General features: G+C 43.7%; 2 protein-coding genes across 2 annotated transcripts; one reads left to right on the top strand and one right to left on the bottom strand.

The window, feature by feature from the left end:
• Nucleotides 1-3,320: 3,320 nt before the first annotated feature.
• Act42A (Actin 42A) lies at nucleotides 3,321-5,426 on the bottom strand. The gene is made up of 2 exons (XM_002059299.4): nucleotides 5,268-5,426; nucleotides 3,321-5,137 (listed from the first exon to the last, which is right to left on the bottom strand). Exon 2 carries the CDS (start codon nucleotides 5,109-5,111, stop codon nucleotides 3,981-3,983), a length of 1,131 nt encoding a protein of 376 aa, XP_002059335.1. The 5' UTR covers nucleotides 5,112-5,137; nucleotides 5,268-5,426; the 3' UTR covers nucleotides 3,321-3,980.
• A 92-nt stretch (nucleotides 5,427-5,518) lies between these two features.
• Nucleotides 5,519-8,196, top strand: Pngl (N-glycanase Pngl). The gene is made up of 7 exons (XM_002059298.4): nucleotides 5,519-6,102; nucleotides 6,157-6,272; nucleotides 6,328-7,163; nucleotides 7,242-7,326; nucleotides 7,401-7,497; nucleotides 7,554-7,673; nucleotides 7,736-8,196. Exons 1-7 carry the CDS (start codon nucleotides 5,742-5,744, stop codon nucleotides 8,011-8,013), a joined length of 1,893 nt encoding a protein of 630 aa, XP_002059334.1. The 5' UTR covers nucleotides 5,519-5,741; the 3' UTR covers nucleotides 8,014-8,196.
• Nucleotides 8,197-15,235: the final 7,039 nt, after the last annotated feature.

Raw genomic sequence — 15,235 nt, 5'->3', positions numbered from 1 at the left:
TTTTGTTTTATCATATCGCTTATTTGTTTATTTACTTCCTCATCGTATATTTGAGGATATTTGTATGGACGCTTGTAAATTGGGTCCTCATGTTTCGTTAGAATTTTGTGTTTAATTGTACTAGTGAAAGTCAAATTGTCACCTTCATGGTACTGGATATCACGAAATTCATGTAAAACTTTTTTTATTTTTTCTTTTTCTTCTGAGTTTAGGTGCTCTAGCCTAAACTCATTGTTTTCTATTAATTCATTATTAATAGCGAAGTTAAATGGTCTGTCCTCTGTTGAGGGTGGATCAAGGCACTCTTGTGCGGTCATGTCCTCTTCGACCTCTTCGTCATTATATCTAAAACAAAAGTTAAATTCTCCTAAGGTTACGGATCCTTGTGCATAGTCTATTTTTGCTTGACATGCCTCAAGGTATTCTCTCCCAATCAGAACATCATAATGCTCTGAGAAGTCGTGAATATAGAATTTTTGTTTGCTCGGACAAATTTTGCTTGCTCCTAATCGTATACTTTGTTTTAATTCAATAACACCATTTATGGTGTGAACCTTTAATGTTTCGTTGTAAACTGGAAAATTTAAGCGGTTTGTTTTCATTAGATTTATGGTTGAACCTGTGTCGATGACACATTTTAGAACTTCGTCATTCATAATCAATTTTATGAATGGATTTCTTCTGTTTGTTCCGAGGCTTGCTGATGAAAATTTTCGGATGTATCCATTTTCATCTGCCCACTGTTACTATCTCTTTGACGTTTAGTCGGAGGGTTTGGTGCATTCAAGCGTGAATGGGACTGATTTTGGTAGTTTAAGGGATTTTGGTATCTACCTTGACTTAATTTCTGTTGGAACTCGTGGTGAGCTTTCTGATTGTCTTCGGACTTATTATGCTGTTTATTTTGTGCGTGATAACTCTGATTCGTGTTGGAATAGCCACTTGAAATGGTGGTTGGGTTAGCATTTTGCTGATAATTTCCCATGTTCCTACGATTGTTATTTGGATTTCCCTGAACATTATTATTTTTAGGTTTTTCAGTAACGCTATTTTCATATAATCCCTCTCTTTGAGCTACTTGCTTTAGTTTTTGTGTCGACGTAATGTCGTGTCTGGCTAACATCATGAAAAGCCTATCTGGTAATTTTTTTGTAATAACATCTTTGATTGTGTTATTCATAGCATTTGTATAAAGGGTTGTATTGCTAGGTATATTTTCTAGTGCTAACTTATTTAAAATAACAAAAGATTTATTCTCGAGCTCCTCGATGAACTTACGGACGTTTCCTTGGTAATTCGTGTTGTATAAGCGTCGAAGGAGTTCTTCAAATGGTGTCTGCACTTTGTATTCTTCAATCAATGCGTTTCTCAGCTCCTGCCAAGTGTTGGCTGCTGTCCTTTGTGATATTCTCTGAGCATCTCCTGTGACTTGCAATTCGATGGCTCCGTATAAGATGCTATGTTGTCTAACATCTCGGGTTGGATACAGGTGTAGGATGTAATCTATCCTTTTAATGAAGGCGTTTAGTTGATCCGTTGATCCGTCAAAGCTTGGCACCTGTCTAAGTTGTGAAAGGGCCTGGTTGAGGTGTTGTTCTGATAATTCCATTGTCATCTTGGTGTAATACACTTTTTTTTGAATAGTTTTGAGTTTGTAGGTTTGAACTTTATTGTTCTTTGATTTTGCACTTTTATTTTAAGTTAAAGTTTGTGATGGATTATTGTGTAAATGTTTTTTTTTTTTTTTGTGTGTGTGTCTTAAAAAGACTCAGTAATAACGTATTGCAGGGATCAAACGATATGCAAAGCCAGTCGTTATTAACTGTAGTAGCTTTATTGCCCAAAGGGTCAATATTATTAAGCTACTAATGACCCGAAGGTTCTTGTGCGGATACGTATTCGAGAAAATTTTTATTACACTCCGACAACACTTTCGGTCGCGATTGTGCGTTAGATCTGGGAATTAATTATCCTTTAGCGATCTTTAATTTTTCCCGACGTATCCTACCGGCTGCGCCAATTAAGTTTTACACGTTAGGTTACTATAAAAAAATATATTTCAATTTATTATTTTCACTTAACGGCTACTTTTGTTGAGTACATTCAGATTTGCTTCCCGAATATGAACTGATTTATCTAACTGTTGCGGTCGCTTAGCAAACTTCGCTTTGAGAGAGTTTGAGTCAAAATTGAGTGAAGTTTGAGCTGCGTCAGCAATTATGCGTGGGATAGTACTCTGATGGGAACATTGACAGTGGCGTGATATTTAGGGTGAATTGTTTATGTCTACCAAAGGGGGACAGTTTGATCTTGACCAATGTCGATGTTATCACCAGGCTCTTTGTTTACAATATTAGAAATGTTTATAATTGTGCTTATGCTTATGTGCTAAGATATGTTAAAGGGTGGGTGCGACTATGGATATGTCACTATATATATATACAATTTTTTTTAAAGGCCACCGCTTTTGATCTTCCACATATGGGCGTGTGTGAGGTCCCGAACTGGTCAATAATAGTTGATTGAATTTTTGGTCAATGCGAGTTTCTGAACTAAAACAAAACAAAACAAAAAAACACATTGAAAGCCCTGCCTAAAATGTCGTCTGGCAAACCGCACCGCACCACGCCCCGCTCCGTCGCGCTACCCTGACATTGTGGTCAAGCAGGCAAACAAATACACTCACTAGAACTGGCACACACAAAACAATTGCCAATTGATGACGATTCCGTTTTCCAATGTTTGCCGCTGAGTCAGTCGAGCAGCACGCCGCCGACAATCGCTTACTTTTGTCTTGTCGATTAATTCGGGCATAAACTCGGCACATTTGCTGCTAAAAAAGAGGAACACATGATTCTACAATTGTACAGACAGACATGTGCAGGTACATATATGTTTAGCTAGACTGTAATTGTTGCCTTTTAAGGTAAACGGCTGTGTCGACCACAGCTGTTTATTTTTTGTTTTTATTTTTTGTGCTGCCAATCAATCAGGGGTGGGTGGGGGATCGGCTGGGCGGTTCGTCACGCTGATAAGCCGCGGCGAATCATGCCCCGCATATGCAGCAACAGCAGCTACAAAGAATAAGAACAATAATATGTGTAGTTAAGTATATCATTTGTTAATCCAAACACTTCCTGCGAACTGAGCTTTTGTTTATTTTTGGGTTGAAATCGAACATCTTTGGGGCATTAGTAAGCCGCCGCCTTATCGACAGACGCCCGCGCGCTGACAAATCTCATTTGCATTAACTTATGTCTTAGTCATATACAAAATGCCCGCTTAATATGTAATAATACACAAAACAATATGAAAAGTCGTTTAGCCATATTCAGTTCTTCAACGCTTTTTATTGATGTTTCTTATTTTCGCAGCGGTTACAAATGCTTTTTAGTTTAATTTTCTTTTTGTTTGTTTTTATTTTTATTTATTTATTTTTTTTTTGGGTATTTTTGAGTATGTGTAATACATAATAATATATGTAGGGATGCTTGAGAATGTTTAATGTTTAATGCCGAATATGAATAATACATACATATATGCATATATATATTTTTATAATAATACCAATGTGCGTATGAACTCGTGAATTTCGATAGAACACAAAAATATGCTAATTTCTTATGTGTAATATGTGTGTGTGACTATGTGTGTATGTGTGTGGGTGTGGGTGGACGTGTGTATGTGTGCGGTTATATGGTATGAGTTCGTATAAAATTGTTATAAAAAAATGTAGTTTCTCTTTGTTTTTGCTGTTCCTGTTTCTGGTGCTGGTGCATATGTCCTGTCTGTGTGCGTCTGTCTGCCGCCCGGCAATTCTCTCCTTTGTTCTCTAACCTATCCCTTATATGAAAGAGGAAATCAAATGCAATGTTTTTTGTGTGTGTATGAGGCGCAGCGTACACAGACAGGACCACGCCCAACGTCAGCCACAGTGTGTTTGTTTTTGATGTTGCTGTTGTTGTTGTTCTTTATGCTGCTTAGAAGCATTTGCGGTGAACAATGGATGGGCCGGACTCGTCGTACTCCTGCTTGGAAATCCACATCTGCTGGAATGTAGATAGGGAGGCCAAAATAGAGCCACCGATCCAGACGGAATATTTACGCTCTGGTGGCGCCACAATCTTAATCTTCATGGTGGACGGAGCCAGAGCCGTAATCTCCTTCTGCATGCGATCGGCAATGCCTGGATACATGGTGGTGCCACCGGACAAGACAGTGTTGGCATACAGATCCTTGCGGATATCAACATCACACTTCATGATCGAATTGTAGGTAGTCTCGTGAATACCGCATGCCTCCATGCCCAGGAACGAGGGCTGGAAAAGTGACTCGGGACAACGGAAACGCTCGTTGCCAATGGTGATGACCTGTCCGTCAGGCAGCTCATAGGATTTCTCCAACGATGAGCTAGAGGCGGCGGTGGCCATCTCCTGCTCAAAGTCTAGAGCGACATAGCACAGCTTCTCCTTGATGTCGCGCACAATTTCACGCTCAGCGGTGGTGGTGAACGAGTAGCCACGCTCGGTTAGGATCTTCATCAGATAGTCGGTCAAATCGCGACCGGCCAAATCCAGACGCAAAATGGCGTGTGGCAGGGCATAGCCCTCATAGATGGGCACGGTGTGGGTGACACCGTCGCCAGAATCCAAAACGATGCCAGTGGTACGACCGGAGGCGTACAAGGACAACACAGCCTGAATGGCCACATACATGGCTGGAGTATTGAAGGTCTCGAACATAATCTGAGTCATCTTCTCGCGATTGGCCTTGGGATTTAGTGGAGCCTCGGTCAGCAGCACGGGATGCTCCTCGGGAGCCACGCGCAGCTCATTGTAGAATGTGTGATGCCAGATCTTCTCCATGTCATCCCAATTGGTCACGATGCCGTGCTCAATGGGGTATTTAAGAGTCAAGATGCCACGCTTGGACTGCGCCTCATCACCCACATACGAGTCCTTCTGACCCATGCCGACCATCACGCCCTGATGGCGCGGACGGCCGACAATTGATGGAAAAACGGCGCGTGGTGCGTCATCACCGGCAAAGCCGGCTTTGCACATGCCGGAACCGTTATCGACAACCAAAGCGGCAACCTCTTCGTCACACATTTTGCTATTTGGATTGGTTTTGGCTTCTGCAATTGAAGAAAAAGACGAACCAAATATGTACACTCGTATCGGCAAACGGCCTACGACTGCCGTCGCAGCCCAGACTTGAGCTGAGACTCGAGTCGGACACGCACAAAGAAAGACTGAATTTATTACCTTTTAAGGAAATATAAGAGACGAATGAAGTTTTTTTGTTTCAGATTCTCTGAATTTACCGCTGCGCAAACTTTGCACAATGACTGACGCTTCACAATTGAAACGACGCCTACTTTTTTCAAAAGTGGTTGAAATTTGCCGAGCGCACGGCGCTGCCACTCTTTTTAAAAATACTGAAAAAATACCTAAATCAGAAAATGCCTAAATAACGATGTGTATATCGATAAGCAATAAGACACAGCAGCTGCTCAAGCCGCTAAGTGCTTGTTCTTGGCGTTTCTTGTTTGTCATTGGTTCAAATGTGCAATAAATTTGGTTGTTTAGAAAGTAAATTAAGTTAATACGCAGGCGCTTACGATATATTTACATAACCATCGCACATCTCTAGTCTAGCCAGCCAGCCAACCACCATAAGACCACCCACCCGACGATAGCGCCATTGCGACTCATTTGATAGCCGCGCATTTATCAGTCATGGTCGACATTAACTTGGAGTGCGTAAAGTTGATTGAGCCACAGCCAACAACAACCACAGAGCAGCAGCAACAGAAATATCTAGAGGCAGCGCGCATACTGCTTGTCCTGCTCGAGAATGTGCTGAGTCAGCCAAATAACCTCAAGTTTCGCACCATAAACCTGGAGAACAAAGCGATCAAGGAAAAGCTGCTCTCGCTGAAGGGCAGCGAGCGACTGCTCGATGCAATCGGGTTTAAACGCTCGCCAAGCTCCAATGTGTACACTCTGCCCAGCGAAGTGCCGCTGCTGCAGATACAAAAGTACAGAGACGTATTAAATGAGCGGCGCGAGGCCTGGCTAAACGGCTCATTGCCAAAAAGTGAGTAAAATTAATTATGTTACTTCAAAATTAAGCTTAACTTATCATGTCTAGGTCCAATTAAATCCCATGCAACATCACGAGCAGAAATGGCCACCACATGTACCACGCCCCTATATATACAGCCTTCAGTGCCCTACAGACAACGCATTGCCTTTCCACGCATGCTGGTTAGTCTACGAAGCTGACATAAGTGCATTCAGTAATTAGAATTTGCATTTTAAGCGCACGCCCAATCGATTTCTGCAATCCCTGGAGCTCTACAGCGATGCGGTCATGCAGTATGAGGATGAGGCGTTGCTGGCCAGCGGACGCAGTCTCATCCCCGTCGATGAGCTAACAATGAACGCCAGCAGCAAGCTACTTGCCATGCAGGAACTGATTGCATCTGGTCAGTGCCAGGAGAAGGAGCCTTGTATACGCGATCTGCTGCTAGTTGAGCTAGTCGATTGGTTCAAAACGCAGTTCTTCGAGTGGGTCAATAATATACCTTGCCAAGTGTGCGGTAGTGAAGACGGTAAACTGCGTCGCACACAAACCGAGGGTGATGTGCGCGTCGAGGTCACCGTTTGCTGTGGCCAGGAGACCAAATTCCATCGCTACAATGACATTACGCAGCTATTGGTAACCCGAAAGGGGCGCTGCGGCGAGTTTGCCAATTGCTTTACATTCCTGTGCCGGTGTCTGGACTATGATGCACGCCTAGTGCACTCCCATTTCGATCATGTATGGACCGAGGTGTTTTCGGAGACGCAAATGCGCTGGCTGCACGTGGATCCATCGGAAAATGTAGTCAACTCACCGCTCATGTATCAGCATGGCTGGAAGCGCAAAATTGATTATATATTTGCCTATTCGCGGGACGATGCACAGGACGTGACCTGGCGCTATACCAACAATCATCGACAAATATTGCAGCTGCGCAGGCTGTGCTCCGAGAAGGAGCTAATCGAAACGCTGAATGTGATTAGGGCCAAGCGCCAACAATACTCTAGCGCCGAACGCAAAAAATTCCTCAGCCAACGCTACATGTGCGAGGTCCTTGCAATGACCGTGGAACGGTATGCATTAAAATTCAATAATTGCCCTTGTTGTTGTAGTTAAATCTGCTCTTTACGTATTCTATTTAAACTGCGCAGCAAGCCAACTGAGAGCGAGCTGAAGGGTAGAAGCTCGGGCAGCTTGTCGTGGCGACAGTCGCGTGGCGAGCACACATTCACCAACGTAAGTCAGCAGCTGTTGTCGTTAATTGTCTTTGCCTATTTAAACACACGATCTGTGTCATTATTTAATTGCAGATATTCGTATTTACGCCAAATGAACGCGAGCTGGAGCGACGTCAGCTCAATCTACGCTACTGTTGCGCAAGCGATACGTACGAGCGATATATCAAAGGTTTGTTAGCAATTTCTTATCAAATCTACTGATGACCCATTGCTTTCTTTTTATAGATGGCGACCGTTTAGACATACTCGAAACCTACAAGACCTGGCAAAGTGCGCAATTCTCATCGAATAACATATTTCGCAAAGTAGAGCAGGATTGGAAAATGGCCTATTTGGCGCGCCTAGGTAGGCTCTTGATATAACAAGCTATCCCAATTGTATAGCTTAAAACAAATATATGTTTACAGAGGACACGGACAGCGCTGAAATAATTTGGAAATTTAATTTGAGCAAATCAAATCTTAAAGTTAAATCATATAAACTCATATTCGAAACGAAAACCTTTGGCGAGGGCAAAATTAATGTGAGCATGGAAACCAGTGATGGCAATAATTGCATCGAAAACGCCAGTGAATTCCAGATTGTGGCCAAGTTGAGTGGCGTGAATTGGCAGCATACGCAACTCTTCAGACAGAGCCTTAACTCAAGGGAATATCCGTTTGAGTTGCAACTAGTATTGCATTAACGCGAACAATTACCAATTAATTTGTAAATATACCCGACCTACCTCAAGCTTTCCCATTGTAGATGATGTTATTAAAAGGATTTTTAAAAGACAAATGTGGAAGTTATTAGAATAAATTAAGTCCGACTTAAGAATGTTATGTATTTTTGAAATCATCTAATATAAGTCCTAATTTGCCCAAGATATACTGATGAAAGTTTTACAAAAAAAAACCCCGATGGCTCCTAGATAACACATATATCCTTGGTTTATAGTCCTGGTGAAAAATATAAATATATGTATGTATGCTTTTCCTTTAGACAGCTGTTACTTAACAGACCTCTGTAAACAGCTGTGGCTACCGGGGGCGTCGGATTTTGTCGAAAATTCGGCTAAGGGTCCAGGCGAACAGAAATGACCAGCAAGTAGACGAACTAAAATTTTTGTCTTTCAAAAATTTCATACCCAAACGGGGCGCCCGGAGGAGCGGCTGGGTGAGTAGATTTCAACGCAAATTTGACGTGAAGGGCCTTGGTTATATTTTGGCCTGGCAGTGTTGCCAGTAGCAGAGAGCCTTGGGATCGGTTTCATTTTTTTGCTTTTCTTAATCCTGACGGGGCAGTCTTTGTCGGTCGACGCGTGATCACCACCGCAATTGACGCACAGGAAATTTTCACTCGTGCAAAGCAGAGAACCAGTCATATGAGAGCCAGCGCATTTGCCACGGATTGGGTCCCGAAGGCAATAATTTTTGGAATGACCGAAGATGTGGCATCTCAGGCATTGTAGAACTTCTTTTTTGCGAGGAGCACGCTCCACTGAGACTCTGTATCTGCCGAGTTGTGTAATTTTCAAAGCATTAGACACATTGGGTCCTTGTTTTAGATTGACAAAAAATTGATTTTGCCTAGTCTTGTAGTTGATCGTCGCTTCATCGTCTGTCTCGTTGACCTGAACGTTACGCCAATCTGCCTTTCATGGGCAATATATATTGAGAGTTTCGTAACCCTGGTCAGTAAAAGCTTGCGCAATTTGTGGTTTGGGGACGTTGGCATTAACGCCCTTGACGACAACCCTGTAAGGCTTTTCCTCCCTAAGTTGATCGTGCCAGAATTGACAGTTAAGTTTTGTCAAATGTCTTACAGCTGCTCGGAAAGCGTCAGAGTTTGCGGTGTATATCCGTGATACGCCGAACTTAAAGGTGCGAATGCTATAGTTGTTGGCACCCACGCACGAGTCTAGTGCTTGTTCCATGCCTGAGGGATTGTTGACTTGTGGTACACATATTGCTGGAGGCTTTGAGAGCGTTTTTGAGGATTGTTTGTTTCCGTTGCCAACAGCACGAGCTTCATCTTCGTCGTCAGAATCGCTTTCTGACAATCCTTGCTCCATCATGTTGTCCGCTTCTTCGTCCAGAGCTGCAAAACGGTTTTTACTCAGTGCTGCTGCAGTCGAGGTGGATGCCGTGTCTTTGGCTACTTCCTTGTGCAGCTCAGCGGGCTTCGGCTTAGCTTTCTGTATAGATTTAGAAGTGTTTATAATTCCTTTATGTTTTTTACTAGCAGGCAGGCCGCGGTCTTGAAACGAGCACTTCGTCTTACGAGTTGCTGCTGACAAGATTTCACCCAATGTGTTGTCAAGTGACGTAGTCGAGGAAATGTTAGGCCCCACAGTTGCCGCTACAGTATACGTAGATGTAGATGTCAAACTTGCTTGCGACATAGAGATAGTGCAGGTAACGCTGGTATCAAAGCTTGTTGTTACTGTCGGCCCAGTTATCACCCGATTTGACAATAAGCTGTTGTTTTCTGCAGACATGGATGCTACGCTACCGAGGATTTGAGAGCGTAGAGTTTCAGGGCTGACCCTTGCTGCTTTTCTCATCTCCTCTAGGTAGCGACTGATTCCATGAGTTATTGTCCATACCGTCAATTGTTATTATTTAGAGTCAAATAATGCAATTGTCGTCCACTTTTCCAGATCAAAAGATGAGAATTAACGGAACCAACCTCTCGCTTGCGCAGCGCGCAGGGCGAGGGGCAAACTAAGCACCGTTTAAGTCTGGCTTATCTTAGGTAAAGTACCGCAATAAGCTGCCGCCACCGCAAGCAGTGGCCAAAAATAGTGCAAGAAGAGCACAAAGAGATAAGAGGTAAAGAGATTGTGTTGATCACTTGCGAAACTAACTTGTCAAGCGCGCACGTCCGAATGCAACGAGCTGAGATCTGAGACTGGTCATATCTTGGCCAAATAAAGCCCGATTACGGTCAAAGAGCGATGGGCTACTCGGGGAGGTTCACAGAAAACGCCAAGAGCAACGGCGAAGTTATGTCGCGTTGAAACGTCATATCTCCATGATTTTTTTAGATCGGCGGAGCTATGTCGCTTCAAAACGACATAACTCCGCCGCTGATCATGGCGAGATTATGTCGTTCTGCATTTTTATACCCTGAACCCATTAAAAATGGGTATAAGGGTATATTGTATTTGTGCGAAATCCAAATGTATGTAACAGGCAGAAGGAAGCATCTCCGACCCCATAAAGTATATATATTCTTGATCAGCATCAATAGCCAAGTCAATCTAGCCATGTCCGTCTGTCTGTCCGTCCGTCCGTCCGTCCGTATGTATGAACGCAAGGATCTCAGAACCTATAAGAGCTAGAGACTTAAAATTATAGATTTAAATGCTCCTAGTTCCCGCGCAGATCGAGTTTGTTTCCGATAATCGATAACTTACTCCGTTTCCAAGCAATCGATAAACATCGATATCGATATCCTGTTTTTTGGGCAATTTTGGTAAATAATAGCTAGTCACCAAACTTGACATATAGCTTCTAAAATAGAATATATATATGCATTTGATGTTGGAAGAAGAAGGTTCAGGGTATACCCTAGAACCTCTTACTTGTTTTTTATGTGAACAGCTCGAAAGTAAGCAATGCTTTGCGTTACTATTATGTCACACAACCACACGAATTTTTTGGAAAAACTTTAAATGGTCATATCTCGGCCAAATAAAGCCCGATTACTGTCAAAAAGGGATGGGCTACTCGGGGAGGTCCATAGAAACCGCCAAGATCAACGGCGACGTTATGTCGCTTTGAAACGTCATATATCCATGATTTTTTTAGATCGGCGGAGCTATTTCGTTTCAAAACGACATAACTACCCCGGAAACTTTAAATGCTATATCTCGGCCAAATAAAGCCCGATAGGGGCCAAAAAGGGAGGGGCTACTCGGGCAGGTCCGTAGAATCCGCCAAGATCGACGGCGAAGTTATGTCGCTTTGAAACGTCATATCTCCATGATTTTTTTAGATCGGCGGAGCTATGTCGCTTCAAAACGACTTAACTACCCCGAAAACTTTAAATGGCTATATCTCGGCCAAATAAAGCCCGATAGGGGTCAAAAGGGGATGGACTACTCGGGGAGGTCCATAGAAACCGCCAAGATCGACGGCGAAGTTATGTCGCTTTGAAACGTCATATCTCCATGATTTTTTTAGATCGGCGGTGTTATGTCGCTTTAAAACGACATAACTACCCCGAAAACTTTAAATGGCTATATCTCGGCCAAATAAAGCCCGATAGGGGTCAAAAAGGGATGGGCTACTCGGGGAGGTCCATAGAAACCGCCAAGATCGACGGCGAAGTTATGTCGCTTTGAAACTTTAAAAACTTTAAATGGCTATACTTTGGCCAAAAAAAGCCCTATAGGGGCCAAAAAGGGAGGGGCTACTCGGGGAGGTCCGTAGAATCCGCCAAGATCGACGGCGAAGTTATGTCGCTTTGAAACGTCATATCTCCATGATTTTTTTAGATCGGCGGAGTTATGTCGCTTTAAAACGACATAACTACCCCGAAAACTTTAAATGGCTATATCTTGGCCAAATAAAGTCCGACATTGGCCAAAAAGGGAGGGGCTACTCGGGGAGGTCCGTAGAATCCGCCAAGATCGACGGCGAAGTTATGTCGCTTTGAAACGTCATATCTCTATGATTTTATTAGATCGGCGGAGTTATGTCGCTTTAAAACGACATAACTACCCCGAAAACTTTAAATGGCTATATCTCGGACAAAAAAAGCCCGATAGGGGCCAAAAAGGGAGGGGCTACTCGGGGAGGTCCGTAGAATCCGCCAAGATCGACGGCGAAGTTATGTCGCTTTGAAACGTCATATCTGCATGATTTTTTTAGAAGCTATGTCGCTTCAAAACGACATAACTCCGCAGCAGATCATGGCGAGATTATGTCGTTCTGCATTTTTTTTTTTATGTGAACAGCTCGAAAGTAAGCAATGCTTTGCGTTACTATTATGTCACACAACCACACGAATTTTTTGGAAAATCTTTAAATGGTCATATCTCGGCCAAATAAAGCCCGATTACGGTCAAAAAGGGAGGGGCTACTCGGGGAGGTCCATAGAAACCGCCAAGATCAACGGCGACGTTATATCGCTTTGAAACGTCTTATCTCCATGATTTTTTTAGATCGGCCGAGCTATGTCGCTTCAAAACGACATAACTACCCCCGAAACTTTAAATGGCTATATCTCGGCCAAATAAAGCCCGATAGGGGCCAAAAAGGGAGGGGCTACTCGGGGAGGTCCATAGAAACCGCCAAGATCAACGGCGACGTTATGTCGCTTTGAAACGTCATATCTCCATAATTTTTTTAGATCGGCGGAGCTATGTCGCTTCAAAACGACATAACTACCCCGGAAACTTTAAATGACTATATCTCGGCCAAATAAAGCCCGATAGGGGTCAAAAAGGGATGGGCTACTCGGGGAGGTCCATAGAAATCGCCAAGATCGACGGCGAAGTTATGTCGCTTTGAAACGTCATATCTCCATGATTTTTTTAGATCGGCGGAGCTATGTCGCTTTAAAACGACATAACTACCCCGAAAACTTTAAATGGCTATATCTCGGCCAAATAAAGCCCGATAGGGGCCAAAAAGGGAGGGGCCACTCGGGGAGGTCCGTAGAATCCGCCAAGATCGACGGCGAAGTTATGTCGCTTTGAAACGTCATATCTCCATGATTATTTTAGATCGGCGGAGCTATGTCGCTTTAAAACGACATAACTACCCCGAAAACTTTAAATGGCTATATCTCGGCCAAATAAAGCCCGATAGGGGCCAAAAAGGGAGGCGATACTCGGGGAGGTCCGTAGAATCCGCCAAGATCGACGGCGAAGTTATGTCGCTTTGAAACGTCATATCTCCATGATTTTTTTAGATCGGCGGAGCTATGTCGCTTCAAAATGACATAACTCCGCCGCTGATCATGGCGAGATTATGTCGTTCTGCATTTTTTTTTATGTGAACAGCTCGAAAGTAAGCAATGCTTTGCGTTACTATAATTTCACACAACCACCCGAATTTTTTGGAAAAACTTTAAATGGTCATATCTCGGTCAAATAAAGCCCGATTACGGTCAAAAAGGGATGGGCTACTCGGGGAGGTCCATAGAAACCGCCAAGATCAACGGCGACGTTATGTCGCTTTGAAACGTCTTATCTCCATGATTTTTTTAGATCGGCGGAGCTATGTCGCTTCAAAACGACATAATTACCCCGGAAACTTTAAATGGCTATATCTCGGCCAAATCAAGCCCGATAGGCGCCAAGAAGGGAGGGGCTACTCGGGGGTTCCGTAGAATCCGCCAAGATCGACGGCGAAGTTATGTCGCTTTGAAACGTCATATCTCCATGATTATTTTAGATCGGCGGAGCTATGTCGCTTTAAAACGACATAACTTCCCCGAAAACTTAAAATGGCTATATCTCGGCCAAATAAAGCCCGATAGGGGTCAAAAAGGGACGGGCTACTCGGGGAGGTCCATAGAAACCGCCAAGATCAACAGTGACGTTATGTTGCTTTGAAACGTCATATCTCCATGATTTTTTTAGATCGGCGGAGCTATGTCGCTCCAAAACGACATAACTACCCCGAAAACTTTAAATGGCTATATCTCGGCCAAATAAAGCCCGACAGTGGCCAAAAAGGGAGGGGCTACTCGGGGAGGTCCGTAGAATCCGCCAAGATCGACGGCGAAGTTATGTCGCTTTGAAACGTCATATCTCCATGATTTTTTTTAGATCGGCGGAGTTATGTCGCTTTAAAACGACATAACTACCCCGAAAACTTTAAATGGCTATATTTTGGCCAAAAAATGCCCGATAAGGGCCAAAAAGGGAGGGGCTACTCGGGGAGGTCCGTAGAATCCGCCAAGATCGACGGCGAAGTTATGTCGCTTTGAAACGTCATATCTCCATGATTTTATTAGATCGGCGGAGTTATGTCGCTTTAAAACGACATAACTACCCCGAAAACTTTAAATGGCTATATCTCGGCCAAATAAAGCCCGACAGTGGCCAAAAAGGGAGGGGCTACTCGGGGAGGTCCGTAGAATCCGCCAAGATCGACGGCGAAGTTATGTCGCTTTGAAACGTCATATCTCCATGATTTTTTTAGATCGGCGGAGTTATGTCGCTTTAAAACGACATAACTACCCCAAAAACTTTAAATGGCTATATCTCGGCCAAATAAAGCCCGATAGGGGCCAAAAAGGGAGGGGCTACTCGGGGAGGTCCGTAGAATCCGCCAAGATCGACGGCGAAGTTATGTCGCTTTGAAACGTGATATCTCCATGAATTTTTTAGATCGGCGGAGTTATGTCGCTTTAAAACGACATAACTACCCCGAAAACTTTAAATGGCTATATCTATGTCGCTTTGAAACGTCTTATCTCCATGATTTTTATAGATCGGCGGAGCTATGTCGCTTCAAAACGACATAACTACCCCGAAAACTTTAAATGGCTATATCTCGGCCAAATAAAGCCCGATAGGGGCCAAAAAGGGAGGGGCTACTCGGGGAGGTCCGTAGAATCCGCCAAGATCAACGGCGAAGTTATGTCGCTTTGAAACGTCATATCACCATGATTTTTTTAGATCGGCGGAGCTATATCGCTTCAAAACGACATAACTACCCCGAAAACTTTAAATGGCTATATCTCGGCCAAATAAAGCCCGATAGGGGCCAAAAAGGGAGGGGCTACTCGGGGGCTCCGTAGAATCCGCCAAGATCGACGGCGAAGTGATGTCGCTTTGAAACGACATAACTACCCCGAAAACTTTAAATGGCTATATCTCGGCCAAATACAGCCCGTTAGGGGCCAAAAAGGGAGGGGCTACTCGGGGAGGTCCGTAGAATCCGCCAAGATCGACGGCGAAG

Source organism: Drosophila virilis, chromosome 5 (assembly GCF_030788295.1).
Source record: "Drosophila virilis strain 15010-1051.87 chromosome 5, Dvir_AGI_RSII-ME, whole genome shotgun sequence".
Classification (NCBI taxonomy): Eukaryota; Metazoa; Arthropoda; class Insecta; order Diptera; family Drosophilidae; genus Drosophila; species Drosophila virilis.
Note: the sequence above shows the minus strand (reverse complement) of the source record. Positions and strands in the feature narration are given on the sequence as shown.

What these genes read in the sequence shown, in the direction of transcription:
- Pngl (XM_002059298.4), top strand. Translation starts at nt 5,742, where the DNA reads ATGGTCGACATTAACTTGGAGTGCGTAAAGTTGATTGAGCCACAGCCA. An exon ending in CTTGCAATGACCGTGGAACG is followed by an intron (nt 7,164 to 7,241) that starts GTATGCATTAAA and finishes TAAACTGCGCAG; the next exon opens with CAAGCCAACTGAGAGCGAGC. An exon ending in GGCCTATTTGGCGCGCCTAG is followed by an intron (nt 7,674 to 7,735) that starts GTAGGCTCTTGA and finishes ATATGTTTACAG; the next exon opens with AGGACACGGACAGCGCTGAA.
- Act42A (XM_002059299.4), bottom strand. Translation starts at nt 5,111, where the DNA reads ATGTGTGACGAAGAGGTTGCCGCTTTGGTTGTCGATAACGGTTCCGGC.